This window comes from Lepus europaeus, chromosome 2 (genome assembly GCF_033115175.1).
Source record: "Lepus europaeus isolate LE1 chromosome 2, mLepTim1.pri, whole genome shotgun sequence".
In the NCBI taxonomy this organism is placed as follows: Eukaryota; Metazoa; Chordata; class Mammalia; order Lagomorpha; family Leporidae; genus Lepus; species Lepus europaeus.
Window position 1 is genome coordinate 5,229,636 of NC_084828.1, and position 22,231 is coordinate 5,251,866.

At 52.4% G+C, this 22,231-nt stretch overlaps 1 protein-coding gene across 1 annotated transcript in view; it reads left to right on the plus strand.

Moving 5' to 3' along the window:
- Nucleotides 1–22,231, plus strand: part of DSCAM (DS cell adhesion molecule) — a 707,908-nt gene that overhangs the window by 606,308 nt on the left and 79,369 nt on the right. Inside the window, exons 20-21 of the mRNA XM_062174789.1 lie at nt 2,937–3,092; nt 11,297–11,430. Coding sequence (XP_062030773.1) covers nt 2,937–3,092; nt 11,297–11,430 — 290 coding nt within the window. The remainder of the gene's footprint in view (nt 1–2,936; nt 3,093–11,296; nt 11,431–22,231) is intronic.

Below are 22,231 nucleotides of genomic sequence, written 5' to 3' on the forward strand. Positions count from 1 at the left end.
CACAGATACACACACCCACAACACCAAAATGCACACATACCACACATACAATGTACATATACACCACTTATACACATCACACACACATACCATATCTACTCTTCACATACACACACAGTGCACACAATAAACACACATATCACACACATACCACATACAAGAGGACCTCAAAACTTTATGGAAAATGGAATTTTTAAAAGTGTATATTTTGGGACCCAGCTCTTTGGCATAATGGGTAAAGCCACCACCTGCAGTGCCGGCATACTGTATGGGGACTGGTTTGAGTCCCAGCTGCTCCACTTTCGATCCAGCTCTCTGTTATTGCCTGGGAAAGTAGTAGAAGATGGCCCAAGTCCTTAGGCCCCTTCACCTGCATGGGAGACCTGGAAGAAACTCCTGGCTCCTGGCTTTGGATCAGCGCAGCTCCAACCATTGCAGCCATTTGGGGAGTGAACTGGTGGATGGAAGATTCTCTCTCTCTCTCTCTCTCTCTCTCTCTCTCTCTCCACCCCCCCCCCGCTTGTGCCTCTCTGTAGCTCTGCCTTTCAAATAAGTAATAAATAAATCTTTAAAAAAATGTATTTTGCTACAAAATTTTGAAATCCAGGCATGGTTTTTCTACAATATGCACTTTCCAGGAAGTTTTTTCAAACCTTTGGACATGCAATATACAACACAAACACTTAACACACACCATACACACAAAACACAAACCTACCACATCCACACAAACTACAACATATACCCCAGTTACACACCAAACACACACACCCTACATATGCCACATAGTTCCACAAAAACAACACAGACACACAACACAGACATATACATACCACATCACATACAACACATACTACAGCTCATGGCACCCATAGTGAACCCATACAACACACTGTGACCGCCACCTGCACACGACACACAGAACACACAGCACACACAGGACACAGGATCCACACAGGGGCTGAGAGGGGACACGGCACCTCTGGCAGTGGTCTGTGGCCGTGGCACTTTCCAGGACACACGTGGGAAAGCATTTGGTTGTTAGTGTGATCGGATCTCGAGGACCTGGTCAATATGATCGATTGCGTGGTCCAATACACCCGATGTGCTGAGAGGTCTGAGCGCCATCCCGTCCTCAGAAAGTCGCACCCTGGCCAGACCTAACCGAACAGCTGTGGTCGCCGCAGGCTCCGGAGCACAGCTGTTTTCCGCCGTCAGCCTTCACGCTGGGAACGGCCCTCTCCGAGGGGAACAGATGCTGAGCTGTCAGCCGGGGCTGCAGTGCCTGGGGCTGGCAAAATATCCGTGATGCAGCAGCGACTCTCCCCTCCAAAGGATGGCAGTTTCCACATTCAACCCTCGCTTTCATTTTTCTGAATGGATCTACAGATCTCTTCAAGATCTCTTCAGATCTAGAGGATCTACTTGGTGTCAGAGACTACACACAGGTGCATGTACATGCACACACACACACACATGCGTGCACCAGCAGGGAAAATGCAATGAAGCCCCTCTGTCTCTCGGTTTCCTCGAATGCAATGAAGGCGTTGTAGCAGCCGCGGGCTTGCAGTCCAGTTATGTGAGTGCGTATTTGTACCCCGGACAACGCTGACCCCTCAGAAAGCATGCTGGGATGTTAGCTGTCTTCACTGAGGCCCGGGAGAGCCAGAGAGACTGACATACGGCTCTCAGTGCTTCCCAAATGGACTGATCCAAAGAGGAGTCTTATTCCAGCCAGCCTCTTGACAGAGAACGCCCCTGGAGCTCTGCCTGGCATCCCGGCAGCCTCTTAGGAGGCAGACGTGGGTGTGGAGCCCACTTGGGATGAGCCATCGCTCAGGCTTGGGGGCTGCTCTGAGTCCTGCTTTGCAGGTGACTCACTTCAAAATACAGGGGCCACACGCCCGTGTTCCTAACATCATTTGTGAGTTTTCTCAAGTTGCCATGTGTGCTCTGCCAAAGGTAAGGCAGCGGCCTGTTCCCCCTTGTGACTATAATTAGCTCAACCCACTGCGGAGATCAAGCCATTTTTAGCTAACGCCAAGTCTGACACACTGAAGTCACTTCAGCTGTGACGCTGGGAGAGTTCGCTCCAGGTGACAACAGGCGTTCGCTGCACCACCCAGCTCAGGTCACACGGGTGCTTTCTTATTGAAATTCGAGTTTAGTTTTTTTTCCAACTTTTACAAAGATAAAATTGAGAACATTTCATCTATTTAAGAGATACACACTTGATGCTTCTGCATGTGTATCTACTGTGAAATGATCGGCACAAGGAAGCTAATTGCTACAGAGACTCCATCGTCTTTTGTCCCCAAAGAATACAAAGTTTCAGTTTGCAAGATGAGTAAGTTCTGGGCAGGCTGGGGACTGCAGTTAGCAAGGCTGTGTCTTGTACTTGACGTGTGCTAAGAAAGTCAATCTTAGCTCCTACTCAAGATGAAGTTGAGTACTTAAAATACACGAGTGCTAAAAGAGATTTTGTTTCAAGAAAACAGGCGTCCTGACTTGCAAAGGTTTCAGAGTGACGGTAGAACGGATCCAACAGAGAGAGCAACACGGGTCAGAAGCTCACCACGTGTGGATGGCAGGGCTATGCTTATGCGCAGCGGATGGGGGCGCCCGTGAGCTGGAGCCAAGGTGTGACACTGGCTATGTGGCACGGAGTGTGGAGTGAATGTCCCTCTTTTTTTAGACTGATGTTTTGCCTGGTGTTCTGGAGCAGTTTGGTGTGAATGGTCGTTTGTGAATGGCCGTTTGCAAATGGTCACTAGCATCGGCACCACCCATAGACTTAGCATCATCCCTCTGAGTGATTTCAGCTTGGGATGGATGGATGATGGACCGACAGACAAATGGACAGCAAGGATAGCATGGGCACGTGAGCCCTGGCCGGCTCAGTAATAGGATTGTGTTTTCTTGTTCTTGTTTCCTAGAGCTGGGAGAGATTAAGAACGTGACCACGGTGCAGCGTTCCCTGGAGCTGGACGGGCTGGAGAAATACACCAACTACAGCATCCAGGTTCTGGCCTTCACCCGAGCGGGGGACGGGGTCCGCAGCGAGCAGATCTTCACCCGGACCAAAGAGGATGGTGAGCAACCAGGCGGGCACTGGGTGTCAAGCTCAGGTCCCACCCTGGACCCCAAGAGGCACACAGGGCTCCTGCCAGCAGCACCCGCAGGAGGCGACATTTGTGGCCAAAGCCAGCGCCAGAAGGGCTGTGCAGAGACCTGCCACAGCCTTTAGTGCCCCAGCCAGGCTGTGTTATCTTTGCTCCTGCAAACCTCCTCTGCCCTGCCACAACCACACCAGCACGGTCAGACCACGGCTTCACTTAACCATGGTGTACGCCACCCCTATAATTGTCCTTCTTCTTAGCCAAGTGTCATTTTAAACAAAAATGCCTTTGTCCCATTGCACCTGCCATCCTAGCCTGCGTCCTGCTGGAATAATGCCAGCGTCTCTTTCGCTGCTGGGATGAGCTCTAATTCTATCTACCCTTGCACTTGAAAAGTCGGTGCTGGTCTCGGGGGTTTTGTTCAGTGCTGGCTGAACCCCTGGAGAATAAGGCCTTGATTTGAGGGCTCTGAGTTAATTGTTTCTAAGTGGTTCACGAATGTGTAACTTAGTAACATTTTTACATCATAGTTTATTTTGTGTCCCACTGTAACTTTTCCCTGTTCCGCACAATTTGGAGTTGGTTATTCAAAATTATAAAAACCATATAGGAGATAGTTTTTGTATGAACTGTAACAGAAGGTCTAGGGGCTTATCTGAGCCTGTTGGAGGAAGAATTTATGTGCTAACCAATAGGACAGCAACAATGTGACAAGCAGCCTCTACCCTCCCAAAGGAAGAAGAGCAACCAACATCAAACAGTCCCTGGGTGGATCCTTCCAAACCAGAGCACAGACTCCTACAAGAGCGCCTCAGTGCCCTGCTGACCTGGCTCTGCCGTGACTCTGCCAGGTTGCAGGGGACCAGGGGGTAGCGCCTGCCCATGGCTGGTCACCTCCCATCTGTCATGCATGTGATGGCCATGCACTTCCTTCTCCCTATCCTGTGGAAGCAAAGCTAGGGACACAGGTCCCTGGTCCAGGATGGGGTCTTCTCTTCCACCCCCAGACCATGATATAGAGCGTTCCTTCCTGCTCTCACCTCGCAAGGCAGACTTGCTCCCCTGAGCAGCCGGATCTGCTCCCACACACCTGCACTGCCTTGTGTCACTGAGTCCCTACACAGACAATACTCGTTAGCTTTGGTTCTTGAATACTAAGATCATTCTTTCTGGGAACGTGCATGGATCAGCCAGTTCTGCTAGGAAAAAAGAAAAACAAAAACAGAAACAACCATGGGCTCTTTAGGAAGATGTGAGGCCAACATGCAGTGTCATTAGGAAGTCACACCTCGGTAGATAGCCCTGTGAAGCTGAGTCCTGAGCAGAGCTGGTCACAATTTAATGTCTCAGTGCAGTAGAAAAGTGAGCTGGGTAAATACTGGCTCTGTCTGCTGCTGCCCCCAGGCGTTTGTGCACCCTCCCCAGCCCTCTGAGCACCGGCTGTCCTCACACGTGAAGTTGCTATGCAGTCAGACTGCACCAACCCATATAGAAACTGGAGTGGTGTGGATGAGCCAGCTTCACACCCGGTGGGCGGCTCCCTGACACTCCATATTGATTATTTGCTCTATGCTCCTTGGGAGCAGAGATGGAATATTCATTTGCATTGCAAAGCAATAAGGCAAATGTCAGTGGAATTATCATTTAGAGAGCAAATTGATCAGCAGCGTCAGAAGAACGCACAGAAATCCAGTCACCAGCGAAGGCTCTTCAAGGACCCTTATTGACGGGCAATTTTGGAGCAATTTTTAATTAATTCTTCCGTCTTGGAAATTCACGGAGTTCTATCTCCAAACTTGACCCCAAGACCCAAGGTCTAATGTGTCGATCCATTATTCTGCGCTTTTGTGTTTAGTGCCAGTCATGTATGGAGACGTGATTGATTCTAAGAGCCTGTGCCGTGTGCACCAGCTTCCCCAGGGAAGGGGTGAGGAAGTCCACTTGTGCTGGTGGCACAGGACACGCAGTGTGCAGAGCCGAGTGTCAATAGTGATTTAGAATAAATCAGCTTTTTTCAAATGGAAATGGAGCAGAGATTGGATGGAAGGGGAGAAAGACTAGTATAATAATGAGTTTATCTCTACGATGCAGGTGGAAAATTCAGAAATTCAGCGAGAAGTGATGGCAGCCACTTTTGCATACTCAATATCTAATATAAATGAGTATTTTTGGCTGATTCATAAAACGTGAATGCAATTTTATGTCTGAGGGAAGAGACAAGGGCTAATCATTGTAGAAGAAGCACTTTCCCAGATAAAAGACTCCAGGTGCTGTGTGCAATTCTAGGATGTCTCAGAATTTTGAGGTTTGGATGGCATTGCCACTTCCATTAAATTATAGAAAAAATTTGGGGGAAAGTCCCAATAAAAGATCAGTCATCAACAGATACAGAGGTTCTCTCATTTCAGCATGGTTTTAGGTGCAGCTTGAAGTTTTGTGTTTACCGAGTTACATGCAAGGGAAGAAGGATTAACCCACAGACAACAAACCTGACTCCTTCACACCTCTGCCTGTCGCAGGTGTTACCTGGCTCTTCCGGAGCCCTCAGCCTCAGGGACCTGGGGGTCAGCATTCTGTGGCTGGGTCACTGGTCATCCTGAGAATGGAAATTCGGTTGCTAGTGAAGATGAAAGGAGACTTGAGCAGGGATGAGGCACAATGGAAAGATTGGTTTAGAGAGCCTGTCTGTGTGCCTTCAAGAGTTTCTCAGCCTCTGAGGCTTGTTGGGCTGTCAGGCTCCCAGCACATTTGCAGGACCACGCACCTCTCAGACTCATCAATATGGTCTCGGGTCCACGGAGATGTCCTTGGGGTCTGTGAGAACTGTTTGAGTTGCACGTTCTCTTCCCGGGATCACTCCAGCTATGAGAATTTGCAGGAACACAAAAGATTTTTTCTTGATCTTTCTGGTTTTTGTTTTTACGCAAACCCACTCATTCTGACTTTTAAGCAGTTGTGAAATCCCAGTACCATCTTATTTGCTGAGGCCATAATCCAGCAAACCGAGGAAAAGGGAACACAGACCGAGTGTAATCCATCCATGTTCCAATCGCTGTTTCATTCTCATCCTGCAGGTGTGAGAGTTTCAGCCTCCATCCTTGATTCAAAAGCAAATGTTGCGTGTGTGTGAATGGAGCAGCGCCGTGTTTGCTGAGCACCCGCTGTGCACACAGCGCTGCGAGGCACCTGTGATCTTGGCTCTGGCCCCACCCTCTGTCCGTCCTCTCTGTGGCAGGACTTCTGAAGGCAGAGCTGAGTCAGGAAGAGCGTCAGACATCAGGCCGCCTTGGAGCCTCTGACCCCATGTCATGAGCTGTCTGTGCTCTTGAAGGCATGCAGAGCGGGTGTGGGAGTGTGTCTCTGTAGGGGGTGGTGTGTGTGTGTGTGAGTGTGTGCACATGTGTGTGTGGTCACCTGCAGAATGTGTGTAGCAGTGTGTTTCTGTACACCTCCCAGGGGGTGGGGTGTATGCATGTGTGTGCATATGTGTGTGATCACCTGCACACTGTATGTAGGAGTGCGTCTCTGTAGACCTCTTGGGATGGTGTGTGTGTGTGTGTGTGTGTATAGGGGTGCATCTCTGTAGACCTCCCAGGGGACTGTATGTGTGTGGGTGGGTGTGTATGTAGAAGTGTGTCTCTGTAGACCTCCCAGGGGGTGGGGTGTATGCATGTGTGTGCATATGTGTGTGATCACCTGCACACTGTGTGTAGGAGTGCGTCTCTGTAGACCTCTTGGGATGGTGTGTGTGTGTGCATGTGTGTGTGTGTATAGGGGTGCATCTCTGTAGACCCCCCAGGGGACTGTATGTCTGTGGGTGGGTGTGTATGTAGGGGTGCATCTCTGTAGACCTCCCAGGGGACTGTATGTGTGTGGGTGGGTGTGTATGTAGAAGTGTGTCTCTGTAGACCTCCTAGGGTGTGGTGTGTGTGGGGGTGTGCGTGTGTATGCATGTGATCACCTGCAGAGTGTGTGTGGGAGTGTGTCTCTGTGGAACCTATGGGGGATGGTGTGTGTGTGCATGCGTGTGTGTGTATGTAGGAGTGTATCTCCGTAGACCTCACAGGGGATGGTGTGTGTGTGAGTGTGTGTGTGTGTGTGTGTAGGAGTGCGTCTCTGTAGACCTTATAGGGGATGGTGTGTGTGAGCCACCTTTAATACACATCAAATGTATCATCCTTGGGGGAGGCCAGCTCAGGATTCTGGGGTACAAAGGAGAAGGGGATGGACCTTGTGCAGTAGCAGGCAGACCTCCAACACAATAGATCAGAGATAGCGTTACCATCAGGAATTCCACCCTATGGATTTGGGAAAAAAAACATTCCACTGTGGCATTTCTCACATGGGGTTCCCACAAATCCCAAGGGCTCCTGGGTGGGTTTAGAAGTGCCCGGGGGTGAGTGAGAAGCTCGGTGGGGACGCCTTGCTCAGCCCCATCTCAGCCCTGCCTCTCGAGTCACATGCTGGCTTTCTACATGACACTTTGGCTAAAGGACATCTCTACAGAACGTTTGAAAGCCATTGCTCTATTGAGAACAGAGGCAGAAATGGCAGAGGGGGAGGGGCAGATGTGTGTTGTTCAATGTGATGACAGCTGTATGTATGTGTGTATGTGTGTGTGTATGTGTGTCCACCGAATACCATGTCTCCTGTGCTCAGGGGAGGCCACTGGAGAGTTTGGGATGCAGATGGATCTCAATTCCATGTGGGATCACACACACACACACACACACACACCACACACATCTACTATGGCTGATCACCAAGACAAGAACAATAGTGACAAAACACAGAAGTTACTGCAGTACCTCTGTGAGGGTTTAGTCTGGCTTTCAAGCCAAGGCAGTATTTTTTCACTATACCAACTTGGCTGTCTTATATGAAGATGCAGGACAACAGGGCTTAGCTGAGTATGTTCACCTTCTGTGCCATACAGCAGCTACAGACACACCTGCGTTGCCTCACTAGTGCCGGAGCCCAAGAAGCTGGCAGTGGGCCAGCTGGGTGCCCTACTCGGGGCTCCGTGATTGATGCTGGGGGGTCGCCGGAGGCTGTGGTCTCCGCTGAGGTCGGGGTCTACTCCCAAGCCCATGGGTTGTTGGCAGGATCATTGCTTGGGGCCTGTAGACCTGAGGCCATGAGCCCACAGGGGTCAGCCACATCCCCTGTCATGTGCACACACATACACACACATGGTGCATAGCAGTTTCTGTTTGTGGGTCAGTGGGACTGTGTAATCCCTGTGACCCCTGTCTGTGGCCTGAGCTCCTCTTTAAGAGGTTCATTCATCTGATGAGGTCGACTACACCCAAGGAGCTCCCTAAGTCTAGTGAGCAGGACCTTAATTACATCTACAAAAAACCCCTTTGCCTTTGTCCCCTGACATCGCCTGGTCCTGGGAGGGAGCCGCCCATCCCAGTAAGAGACACCAAGAAGAAGGAACTGTACAAGGACATTTAGCTGATGGCAAAAACTGCAGAGGGACATCTCAGACTCTGCCTGCCCCTGGAAGCCCTGCACTGAGAGTCTTGTGTGTTTCAAGGGTTGGCCTGGGTGCTGGAGAGACACAGACGTGGACACGTGCCCCTGAGTGGCTTGTGGAGTGAGGACATGGGAGTCCTGCCTAGTCTAGCCTGGTGGTCAGGGTGGGCTTCCTGGAGGAAATGAGAGAGAAGTAGGCATTGCAGGGAGAAGGTGGAAGGTGGGGGACGACTCCAAGCAGAGGGCTCCCGAGGCCCTGCACCGTCAGGTGCCAAGGGCCTGGGGTGAGGGGAGCATTGCATCAGGGCCCAATGCTGGGGACGCTGCCCAGCCACTGACCTGACAATTTCCCCTGGAGCGTTCAATGCGCAACAGAATTAGCAGGTCCTCTGAGGGGGGTAGGGGATGGTGGAAAGGGAATTTAAGTGTCTGACGCTTAAAATGAGGGAGGTGACTGGGGCATTTCCCAAAATGGGGCCAGGAGGAGGGCAGGTTTATGGGGGGAAATGTAAACTCGATTGTGGACACAGAAAGTCTCCGGAGCCCATGAAATGTCACACAGAGTCTCCATAGCAACGGGACAGATGAGGTAGAGGAGATTGGGAGCTGGGAAGAGAGGGCCAGGCCATCAGAGCATGGCAGGGGGGACCTCCCTGGAGCCGCCTGCCTCGGAGTGAGACATTCACTCTCCAGTGAAAACCTCCCAAGCCTGCCTAGACCTTCCTGCCAAAGAGCTGATTACCAACGTGTAATCCGATGGCTAGGAAGATTGCAAGAGAGCGTGGCCCGCTCAGCCCCTCCCCACACCTTCCTCTGCAGTCCCGGGAACTGGTGTCTAATCCAGCACAGAGGCAAAGGAAAGACTCGCACCTGGCATGACGTGATCTGGAGAGAAAATGATCCTTGTTACAGATGATAGCCAGCATGTATTTAGTGCTTACTGTATACAGAGCTCCAGATAAATTATTTACATGAACTATCTCTCATAATCCTATTAGGACACCCATAAATAGATGCAATTATTATTCCAGCTTCATAGACAAAGAGCATGAGGCTTATTAGAGAAGTTAATTGATCTGCCTTGGGCACTGAACTCAGGGGTAGAGCCGGCAGGGGGCTTCCCAGGGCCAGAACGAACTGTCAGATTCTAGGTCTGAAAGAAGTGACTCAGTAGAGCGAGGCGGTCCAGGGTGTCTCATTCCTCGAAGTGTTTATATCATTATGTTGTTGGGCAGAAGTCTAACAGCCACACAAGGAGAGAGCACACGGAACAGAGCATACATCTGTGTCCGAGGCAGGAGATGAAGACTAGATAGTTTGTACGTTAAGAAGCCCTTTACCTAACTCGATATGGACGTGTAACAAAAACCACCCACTAAAGCTAGGATTCGCTAAGCTTTCGTGACCAAGACATACCTTAAACCTTTTCACCAAAAACACATAAACATATGTTTATTCTCGCATCATTTTTAACCAAACGACCCAGGGTCGTGGGGTGAAAGCTTAGAACTCTGTGTCATCTTTTATTCCATAAATGATATTCATCGCATATCATCTTAGGCTGCGTTTTCCAGCCAAAGCTTCTTGAGAGTGCAGTGAGAGCCCATCTCCATTTGCCAACCATCTGCTGACAGGCTTGGTTTTTTCCTCGCGTCTCATGACCACGTGTGGACGAGCCTTGCTCCCTCCCTCCTTCCTTGCAGAGAGCTGTCAGTCATCAGAGGAACCAGGTTCTTCTGCGCTCCCGTTGCACTGGCTCACGTAAAGAGCGAGGCTGTGTTGTCAGCACAGCAGAGAGCAAGGGCACAGGCAGGTTAGGAACAGACGCAGTCGCCCTGGATTCAGCAGCCGCTCCACACCGGCCGAGAGGCGTGGCTTGACACAGGGCCTGGAGGAGATCGGCTCCTGCAGGGCGTCGGAGTGGACCGTGGTGGTCCCTGCACCCTTGGTGTCTTGGCTCTGGGGGAGTCATAGCCTGAGCACAAGAGATCAGCGCAGTGAGGCCCCAACTCTAAACGTTATTCTGTACCTCTCTGGGCTGAAGCAAGTGTTAGGCAGAGAAGAGCCGGTCTCGGCAGTGCCCCTTCCTGCCTGCCTGGCTCAGGAGACCAGGTGTACGTCCCCCGCCCATTCAGAGCCAAACGCTGGAGCAAAGCAAGGTGGCTGCAGCCCCCTTCCCCAGCTGTCCAGAGGCAGGGAGCCAGCAGGGGATGACGGGTGGGGAGGGGAGGGCTCCCCCAGGAAAGCAGGGACCTGAACTGAGGGCATTCGCAGACCGGAAGCATCCGCATCAGAGCCTGATGGTCCCTCGGTGATGGAGACCAGAAGTGCAAGGTCAAGATGGGGTAGGGTCGGCTCCTTGGGACCTGGGGGGAGGCCCTGCCCCGCCCTCCCTCCTTTGCTCCTGTGAGTCCTTTATCTTCTCCAGGCAGGACTTGGTCTGTGAATTTCCACCCTACAGGCAGATGGGGTAGAGCCCACCCCAACGACCCCAACCTAAGTCACGGATCTCTGTGGAGACCTCCTCGCCAAAGACCACACCCTGGGTCCAGGGCTTCTGGCTGCAGCCTATGGGTTTAGCTGCAAGGTTAACTTGGTGCAGTTGTGTCATGGGGACACCATGGGGCCATTACCCTGATCCCTGCGGAGCTGACGGGACAGCGCTGGGCCCTGGTGACCGAATGCTCGCTCTTCAGTTCCAGGTCCTCCGGCGGGCGTCAAGGCAGCGGCGGCCTCAGCCTCCATGGTGTTCGTGTCCTGGCTCCCACCTCTGAAGCTAAACGGCATCATCCGGAAGTACACGGTGTTCTGCTCCCACCCCTACCCCACAGTAAGTCGGAGAAGGACCCGCGGCAGCCGCGCTGCGGGGGTGGGGCTCGCCAGGGACCCTTCGGTCCTCGCCCCTCCTCCGTGGGGCTTCCGGGGTGGGGGCTGTTTTCCCAGGTGTCTGCACAGACAAAGCAGAGGCCTCGTTTGGAAATCCGCTGTGCGTCAGCAGCAGGGCTCCGTCGTGGAGAATTCCTGTGTATGCGCCGAGGCCCCACTGCCCTGCCAGCCGGCTTCTCAGAATCAAACCCACAGGCCGTAATTGTGCCTTAACTGGCAGTCCCTGGACAACACCTATTGATTTTCCTGTTGGACTCATCATGCAATGCACCACGTGCCTCCCCCACCACCCCCGCCCCGCTCTCCGCGGCCCCACCTGCACCCCATCGGCCTCCCCTTTCCCTCCCACACTGGGCAGGAGCAGAGACAAGGCCTTAGGCGGGGAAGCTGGGGTGTTACCGGGAATCTGTGAGCCCTTCAGCCAGGTCCTTGTGAAGAACCCACCAGTCACTATTTCAAAACGTGGTCTTTATTACCACGCGTAGTACTGCTGAACGGTGTCCATAAAGCCAAGCTATTCAGGGATCAGATATAAAAACAGATCAGAATCGGAGATGTTAGAGCAAAGAAAGCTAAAATGTATGATGTGTTCGTGGAAACCCTGCGACATTGCTGTAGCAGGTGCTGTGTGTGATCTCTCTCCTACTCCCCAGCTCCTGGTATAGAGCTGGAATGTGTAGACATTCAGTGCGTGTTTGTGGAGTGAATACGCAACCGATTTTGTTTCTGCTGTGGTCAAATGTGCATGATGTAAAACTTTCTGTCTTAATCATTCCAAGTGTACGGTTTAGGGGGCGGCGTTTGGTGTGGCTGTTGAGACGCTACATGGGAGGCCTCGTCTGATGTCAGAGAGCCTGGGGCCAAATCCCAGATCCCCTTGCCATTCTAGCTTCCCACTGACATGCACCCTGGGAAGCAGCAGCTGATGGCTCAGGTACTTAGGTCTCTGCCACTTGCTCAGGGCACTGGGACTGAGCTCTGGGCTCCTGGCTCCTGGCTCTAGAGTTCTGGGCTCCTGGGCTGGTGCAGACGTGTGTCGCAAACATTGGGGGCAGTGAACCAGCAGGTGAAAGACCTCTCTCTCTCCTTCCCTCTCTGTCTCTCTCTCCCTCCCTCTCTTTCTCCCTCTCTCCCTCTCCCTCTTTCTCTCTCCCTCTCTTCCTCTTCCTCTCCTTCTCCCCCTCTATCTCCATGACTTTGAAACGAAGAACAAAGAAGGTGTATGGTTTGGAGGTGTTAGGTCCGACCGCAGTGATGCACACCCACTCCCAGAAACTGACACTGTGTCCCCATTAAACACCAACTCCCCATCTCCCCTCTCCAGCCCCAGCAACCCCCACTCCTTTCTGTCTGTGAACTGGAATCCGCCAGGAACCTCGGATCCTACAGCTCTCGTCTTTCCTGACTGGTTTATGCCATTGAGCATAATGTCCGCAAGAGGTGTCTCTGTTGGAGTATCTATCAGGGTGTCTCTCCTTCTCAAGGCTGAATAATATTCCTGAGCTGTTCCTCTAATGTGTCCTTGGATCAGAGAGATGCTTCTTCCCAAGTTCAGAGCCCACGGAGGGCCCCGAGGTCCAGGACACCCTGACAGCGAGTGTGGACCGTGAGCCGGCACCCCAGGGGAGGGTGAGGGCACAGCTCAGCAGGTGCACCCTGGGCCAAAGGATCCCCATGTGTCAGCCGTGGCACCTCTGCCTTGGAAGCAAAGATGTAAATGGATAGGGGTCAGAGGACCCATTTTCCCCCAGCGTCTCCATGCTTCTGCATTCTTACTCCTGTGTCCGTTTGCTGTGGGGCTCACGTCGGCTCCGTGGCCTCCCACGAGCTGTCAGGACCCCAGCAAGGTGGAGGACCCCGCAGCTTCCTCTACTTTGTCTTCTCAGCCTCTTCTTCATCTCTCAACCAAAACCTCAGCCTGGCTGCTTCTGAAAAGAGTGTGTGGTACCTGATGCCTCTGGGAGTGACCCCCTACCTGGAGATGCCGTGGGCCAGGGTAGGCTCCGTCTACACTCAGGAATTACACAGAGGAAGACATAAAGTGTTACCTGTCCTGAAGGTATGGTCGAACACTGGAAGGCGGAGCAGATAGCCGTCCCTGGAGATCCCCACTGCGTCTTCATGCCCAGCCCATGGACCTGGACTCACGCCCGACTTCTCAACGAGAGCCACTCAGACATGACAGCAGTGAGACCACGCTGGCCAGGGAGGCTGGGCGGGCAGGAACTGCTGGACTTCTCCCACACCCCAGAACCCTCTGCCTGCGACCACGCTAAAGATGTTACAGATGTGCGAATACCGACGCTTGCTCAGAGCCCGGTGAGGTCTGGAACTCCAACATCGTCCTCAGGAGAGAGTGGGGAGCCAGGAGCAGCTTCACTTCATCTCTGGGGCCGTGCTGCTGTTCATCCACTTCAAGCAGCATCCAAAACCACAGGCCTGTGTCCTCCATAAAATGACACCGTTACGAGTCAAGATCAGACAGAAGGAACACACTTCTCCACAGAGATCAGTGTGGCATATATTATTGGGTTTTTATATGTAGTCAACTCTCAATTACTGAAAAGGGAGCTGTGTCCCACCGTTCCCCGCTATAATTCAGCTTTAGGTTGGAAAAGCACCTGCTGTTGGGTTTTCTGGGGCGTGTGCATTTCTGCCTGTGTGTAGGATGGACACCAGGGGGCAGTGTGAGCTCTGTGTTTCCCTTGTTCATCACGCACACATTTTTTTTCCCCTTTGAAACGATTTCATAGCTGAATGTGGGGCATGGGAGGATAAATGAGGACACGCAGTGCCCTACAATTTGATCTGCTTCCCAAGTGTCCTTTAGTAACCTCCGTGCCGGTGTCGGCTTCTCTCGTCTCCCACCCCCAGGAAGAACCTCGCTCAAAGACAGGCTTTGTCGCTCTTAATAGGGAAGTATATCGTCTAATGATGGCCATTCATTCCATGGTGTTCTCTCCAGCTGAGTACAAGACGTTAGAACGTGGAGCTTTTTCGTGGTGCAGGCCAGTCACCTTCGTCGTCAAAGCAACTAACGATGGCTTGGCTGAAAACCCGGTCCTGCACAAGCAACAAGACATCCACCTCCCAGCTGGAGGCTCAGGCAGCAAAATCCAAAAATCCCCTATGCCCGGCCTCATCCATGTAATTTGTGGATTCTGGCTCTTAATCTCACTACCTGGTGACTGGAATGATCAGCTCACCAATTATTGTACACGATGAAGCACGAAGACCCCGGATAACAAGCCGGGAAGGTGCCTTTCTCGCTGAACGCCCCCACGATTGCAGGGAGGTCTCAGAAATATCGCAGGCACTAGATAGGCACGAGGAGACAGAGATCATCAGTGTCACAGGTTAAACTCATTTCCACAGCGCTCAGATATGTGAAATTAGGCAGCACAGCCTTCTCATTGACGAAGAATAGAATCAGAGAGCCTAAACCTGTCCGTCAGAGCTGCCATGACCGTCACTCATCCCTCGTTCAGATGATCACGTTACGGCCTCCTGTACGTGAGAGGGGCTCCCAAGTGTGGCAGAGCAGCCAAGGAAAATATAACCGTGCTCTTCTGCTCCAGAGGAAGAAGACTAAGCCCTGCCGCACAGACGTAGCCCTACAAGTGAGCTCAGTGGTGTCTGGGAGCCGCGAGGCCCCCTGTGCCCAGGCCCACAGCTTCCAATCCAGGGAAGCAGCAGTGTGCTTGCCTCGCAGCCCTCCCAGCCTGCACTGAATAAGGAGGTAATGGGGAGACGCGCCGGTGGCTGCAGAGCACCCCAGTGCAGGAACCTCGGGAGGTAAAGACAGAACCGCATGGATCTAGCCCGGCCGGGGTGTTCACTCTCGGCAGTCACCAGGGGGCTCCGCCCAGCCACCTGTCAACTGTGTTTGGTTGCAGCAGAGCCTGCTGTCCTAAGCTGTTAGCGTTCAAAGTCCTTTCTGCCCGAGCCTCCGTTCTGTCCTCTTCCATGCCCTCTGTGGCGCCCCCTGCTGCCTACACCTGTGCCCCGAGGCAGGTGTTGTTCCATGTTCCTCCTCCGTCTTCTCGATAGTCCGTGGGAGTCGCTGCATCTACACCCCCCATTTCACTCTTGTCTGAAGTTAGGGCTTCGCAGGTTTCATTGTAGAGGACCCAGCAGCCTCACACGGCTCCGGCATCCGACGTCGGAGCCCTCACGGAGACCCCACAAGCACTTGACAGCCCATGTGCCCAGAACCCAGGGCGTCCTGGCCTCCCCCTTCCTTCCTCTCCCTAGCCTGGTTAATGGTCTAACCGTGGCCCTGGTGTTCTGACGAGAAGCCTTAGAGACACCGCTGGCTCCTTTCCTCCCTCTCTACTCACCATCGGATCCCTCACCCAGACGTGTATTCATGTGTGCCACAAATAGAAAAGCACAGCCAGAAGGTCACAGGAAAACGAAATTTAGAAAGAAGTTTGTAGAGTGTGTGTTTGGGAGGACGGCTCAGTTAGGACAGCCACACCCCACACTGAAGCGCCCTGGGTCCAGGCCCACCTCTGCCTCCAATCCAGCTTCCTGCTGAGGCACCCTGGGAGGCAGAAGGTGATGGCTCAAGTACATGGTGTCCCTGCCACCCCTGTGAGCAACTCCAGTGGGGCTCCCGACTCCTGGCTTCAGCCTGGCCCAGCCCTGGCTGTTGCAGCCATCCAGGGGAGTGAACCAACTGATGCAAAAATCTCTCTGTCTCTCTGTCTTTCAAATCATACGAAAATTAATGTTGAGACAACTTTTCTTAAAATTTGTTTTGGTGCAAAAACATTTTGAGTCCGCGCATGGTTTCTCCATAAAGCCTGTTTTTCAGGAACTCCCTTGCACAAGGACTTCAAAAATATTTTGCACTCACATAAGCATCTCTTTCAAAAAATATTTATTTGAGAGACACACAGAGTAAGATAGATAGACAGACTGAAAATGCCCTCCCCCCGGACAGCCAGTGCTGGGCCAAGGGGGAAGCCAGGAGCTGGGAACTCAGTAGAGGATGCCATGTGGGTGGTAGGGACCCAGCCACTTGGGTAGTCACCGTGTCGCCCAGGGTGGGCCTGCATTGCTAGGAAGCTGGAGTCAGAACTAGCTATAGAGCCTGGGTCCTCCGATACCGGACGTGGGCATCTTAAGCAGTGGGCTAAATGCCCACTCCCTAGACTTATCTTTTAGCTCTATTTTCTGCAAGTGTTTGAAGTCCTCCTGTGTACGTGTGAAGCACCGTGCTGGGCTCTGAAATGTAGCTGTGGAGAGAAGCCTAACAGGTGAAGCCAAAGGCTCAGGGATTCGCACCAACACCAGTCCGTGCCCACCGCGACTTGTGCTAGATTGTCTGCTTCATGTCGTCTTCGCTCCAGGAGGGACGCGGGCAGGCTTTATGGCAGAGGGAGAGAGAAGCCCAGAGCTCGGACACAAATCGCTTGTCATGTGGCCACACCAACCCCAAGGAAGCCAGGAAGTCCAACTCCAACTTGCACCCAGGAGTCCTAAGGACCTGCAGCAACTTGCCGGCAGGGGTCGCCGTCCTGTGCCTTGTGCCAGAGGACAGCAGAGCAGACGCGGGAGTAGCTCCCGGGGGTTACTCCGGCAGCTGGGTCAGAGTAGCTTCTTGGAGCAGGACCATGGTTTGGCTTGCAGGAGGAGAAGGATTTTACAGGTGAATCGGGGACAGAAAGGGTCTTCTGACCTGCAGACACAAATCTGCGAAGGACCACTGCGCCCCATGGATTCCCCCCCCCACCCCTGCAAAACCCTCTCCTCTCAGCCCCACCCACTGCCATTGCCGTGGTCCTCACCAGGGAAGCAACAGCGAGGCAGGAGCCTTGCCATTGCCGGCATCACCGCCACGGTCGTCCTCAGTCTGAGCATGCCACACCCGTGGGCCAACTTCTCAGAGGATTTCTCACTGAACCTAAAGAGTGTGCAAAATCTTCAGTGTGACCCACAGAGATTGCCACGATCCATCCAGCTCCTGTCCAATCTCATGTTCTACTCACCGTTCCCCACGCAACAGCTTAGCCATGCTGTGTCTCAGATGTGTGGGCCTGCCTGTGCGCTGCGTGTGTACACACATGTGTTAACATGCACATGTGTGTGCACGTACATGTGTGTGCATGTATGTGTCTGTTGTCTTCTGGCCTTTCCCCCGCTGCTTGTTCTTTAAAGCTCAACTCATATGCTATTGTTTTTTCTGCCATTTTTTAAAAGATTTATTTTATTTATTTGAAAGAGTTACAGAGAGGCAGAGGCAGAGAGGGAGGTCTTCCATCCGCTGGTTCACTCCCCAAATGACCACAACAGCCAAAGCTGGGCTGATCCGAAGCCAGGAGCCAGGAGCTTCTTCCAAGTCTCCCAAGTGGGTGCAGGGACCCAAGGACTTGGGCCATCTCCTACTGCTTTCCCAGGCCACAGCAGAGAGCTGGATTGGAAGAGAAGCAGCTGGGACTTGAACCGGCACCCATATGGGATGCGGGCACTGCAGGCCAGGGTGTTAACCCACTGCACCACAGTGCCGGCCCCTACTCTGCCATTTTAATTACTAGTTGAATGCAGTCCCTGTGGGCTAAGTGCTTTATATTCAAGGTTTGGTTTTTGTTTGTTTGTTTGCCTTTTTCATGATCTACCATAGGACACATTATCATTATAATCCAGTATACAAAAGACAAAAGTGTATAAACAAAACTTATATTTATTACACCTGACAACCTGTGATGCTGTGTAGTGTGGCCAGGATCCTGCAGCGTTGGTGGTGGTGGAGGGTGTGCGGGTGCTGTCGGAACCCACCGCTGAGCTTGGGTTCAGCTCACTCCGCAGTAGCTCATCGCCTTCCCTGGGAACCCAGCCCCACCCGGCCTCCGTGCCTCGGTCTGCTTGCTTTCAGCGAGGGAACTGTGATCTTTTACATTATTTCCAGCCCTGGGCATGGGCTGGTCGCTGCGTGACTAGGCTGTTCTTTAAGTGCAGGTACCGTGGTCGGTCACCGCGGTGCCGTCACAAAACCCAGAGTGGGGCTGACACAGCGGCCGTTCGGCACCTGTCGTGTTGAGTTAAATTTTATGGATTGTGACCCTGAGTCCTCCACGGGGGGTCCCATTGCATAATGAAGTTGCTGTTTAATTAGGCAGGAAAGTGTGCTGTCTGCTTTGGGATATTTTCTATCCTAGAAAGATTTAGATCAACTACCCATGCTTTTAAATCACGGCGTGGAAGTGGCTCCTCAGTAGTTCAGTCTGCAACCTGGGCCTCCCGTTTCTGTACCTGCAAACCTGGAACAGACGACCACGTGTGCCTTTATACATACACAGCTCATCACGTGCCTGAGAGCTGTGTGGTGTTTACATGGGAGGCACAGGCTAGGCTCTCTCTGCCCTGTGATCAGCCACGCGTGATGCCGCCCCCAGCCTCCTGCCGCAGAATTCTGTAGCTGGAAGAAATGGAAAGATTTCATAGAGACAAGCAGAAGAGACGCCTCACAGACGTGAAAGTCAGCCCTGGGTTTACACAACCTCTCAGAAAACGTGCCCTTGGGGCTGCCTCCCGATTCACGCCGGGTCCTAATGTAACACCGCTCTATGTCGTGAATTCTTTATGCTGTGATTTGCATCTATCTGGCTGCTACTGCTTGTGAGATGTCTGTTATCTTTCATAAGTCAGGGGCCCAGAACTCCATCTGGGTCTCCCACATGGGTGGAAGGAGCCCAGACACTTGGACCATCTTCCACTGCCTCTCCAAGGCTCACTAGCAGGGAGTTGGGTCGGAAGCAGAGCAGCCAGGACTCGAACCGGTGCCCTGATATGATGCCAGTGTTGCAGGCAATGTCCTAACACCTGCCCTACAATGCCAGCCCCAAGCTCATGCTTTAAAGCTCGCCTTCTCCCCTCCTAACCTGTCTCAGGGAGCCAGCCAATAACCACTCAGTCGTTGTGAATTCTAGTCTTCTTGTCCTAATACCATTGGCAGCCGTTCGTTCACTGAGCAGCTCAGGAAGCCGCCCAGTTGCTGTCATGGATGAGAATGACGGTGCTCTGTCCTCTGAGCTACGCAAAGCCTTTGCGACCCTGAGCCTGACCTCATGATCTCCAGGCAAGGGGAAAGGCGCGTTTCCTTATGGAAACCAGAGGTCTCCTTGGAGGCTGGCTCACAAGATTGCTAGCCCAGCTTGCCAGGTGAACTTCCAACAAGCCTGGCGTTGGGATGCCTTCCTCACACCAGACGCAGGCAGAGGCCGCCGGAATGGACTTCTCTGTTGCTTACAGATCCGTGAGCATTGCCCTCCAAACAATTATTTTAAACTTTATTTTCAGAGCATTTTCAGGTTCTCAGGTTGAGCAGAAGGTCCTGAGACTTCCCAGCCACCCCCACCCTCACGTGCACGGCCTCCCCCCCCCCCCACCGCCCTGAGAGGGGTGCAACTGTCATTTGTCCTGGTTGATGGGCTGCCCTTGACTGTCACCATCACCCAGAATCTGTGGTCTCCATTAGAGTCTCCTTCCAGTGCTGTACACTCTGTGGGTTTGGACAAATGAGCAACGTCACGGAACCACTGTCACAGTGTCACAAAGAGTAGTTGTGTTTTTGTGACAGGCAGAGTTAGACAGTGAGAGAGAGAGATAGAAAGGTCTTCCTTCCGTTGGTTCACCCCCCCCCCAAATGGCCGCTACAGCTGGCGCGCAGTGCTGATCTGAAGCCAGGAGCCAGGTGCTTCTCCTGGTCTCCCATGCGGGTACAGGGGCCCAAGCACTTGGGCCATCCTCCACTGCACTCCCGGGCCACAGCAGAGAGCTGGACTGGAAGAGGAGCAACCGGGACAGAACTGGTGCCCCAACCGGGACTAGAACCCGGTGTGCCGGTGCTGCAGGTGGAAGATTAGCCTAGTGAGCCGCAGCGCCAGCTGAGTAGTTGTTTTTTTTAAAAGATTTATTTTATGGGGTCAGCGATGTGGCGTAGCGGGTAAAGCCGCTGCCTACAGTGCCTGCATCCCATTTGGACTCTCGGCTGCTCCACTTCCAGTCCAGCTCTCTACTGTGGCCTAGGAAAGCAGTAGAGGATGGCCCAGTCTGTACCTGCATGAGAGACCTGGAGGAACTCCTCACTCCTGGCTTCAGATTGGCCCAGCTCTGGCCGTTGCAGCCAATTGGATGACCTCTCTCTCTCTTTCTCTCTCTCTCTCTGCCTCTCCTTCTCTCTGCATGTAACTCTGACTGTCAAATAAATAAATAAATTAATCTTTAGAAATATTATTTATTTGACAGTCAGAATTACAGAGAGAGGTAGAGAGAGAGAAAGAGAGAGAGAATGGTGTCTTTAATCTGCTAGTTCACTTCCCAAGTGGCTACAACAACAGGAGCTGGGCCGATCCAAAGTCAGGAGCCAGGAGCTTCTTCTGGGTCTCCCACATGGGTGGCATGGGCCCAAGTATCTGGGCCATCTTCTACTGCTTTCCCAGGCGCATTCGCAGGGAGCTGGATTGGAAGTGGAGCAGCCAGGACTCAAACTGGCACCCATGTGGGACGCCAGCATTGCAGACCAGGGCTTTAGCCTGCTGTGCCACAGTGCCAGCACCAATGGAACAGTTTTATTGTCTTAAAAAGTCTTCCTTTAAATTCTTCATCCTGCAACCATTGTGACTAATCCTCTTAGTTACTGGCGAAAAAGAAGTCTTATACCGGGAAAGAAAATCCTTGCTCCCTCCCTCCTACCCCCAGCGACCACTGATCTTGGCATTGTTCCTATAGTTTTGCTAAAATGCCCTTTGGGTAACTGGCTTTCGGAGCGTTTGCAAGAGTGTAGCTTTGAAAACATCTTTGACTTGGCCTGACACAGACACGTGCTATTGAAGGAAGTAAGCTGGCTTCAAATATTTTTTTTTTGGTTACAGTCATGGAATAGTTGTTTTTTCCCCGATATTGTATATTACGCATGTATTATTTTCATTGCTAGGATAGTCTTTCTGATGCTTCTTGCATGTGGGGAGTCTCCTGTGCTGGGTCTGTTGAAGAGGGGGCAGCCATCAAGTGAGATGGACAGTGCACCTCCTCGGACAGATGGGTGATGAGTCTGGCAGGGGGATGGCTCTGGGGAAGGGGTGAGGTGAGAGTGTGGGGAGGAGGGGCACCCTGGTGCCTGCCTGGCCTCTGAGCAGCCCCCTATTCTAAGCCACAACAGGAAATCCGTTTCCTTCCTGCCGTGTCTGGATACAGTCTGTAACTCACTCGTAACACACTCTATGACTTTTATATGTAGAATGCCAGAAAGCAAAACTCTTTTCTAGGGGAAGAGCTTTTCGAAAAGCCGTCAGCAGGCACACACGGTGATACCGCTGCAGGCAGAGGGGAAGAGCGAGCCTGCCCGAGACGGGAGATGCGGCTCTCACGCCATCCTTCCCACGCACACAGACGTGGCCAGCCTCTGCCTCTGGGAGATCTGTGCGCCATCCCAGACTCTCCTTGTAGAGATGCAAGAGTAAAGTGGACCTCGGATCCAAATGCTTCCTACACAGGAACCCAAAAATCCCTCCACGGACCCAGCTAACTGGTCCTGCATAATGGAATTTAGCCAGTTTCCTGCCACCCAACAGGAAGATTTTGTGTGTTCTGGAAGTGTTATTTCCCTTTAATTAAAAGAGAAACCCATTTTGCTTATTCTGCTGTGGGGGAATTTTTTAAAATCACTGCTGTGAACATTCTGTCTTCAAAACCAGAGCATTCAAGTCTTTTAAAAAATCGCAAGTTCATAATTAGATATC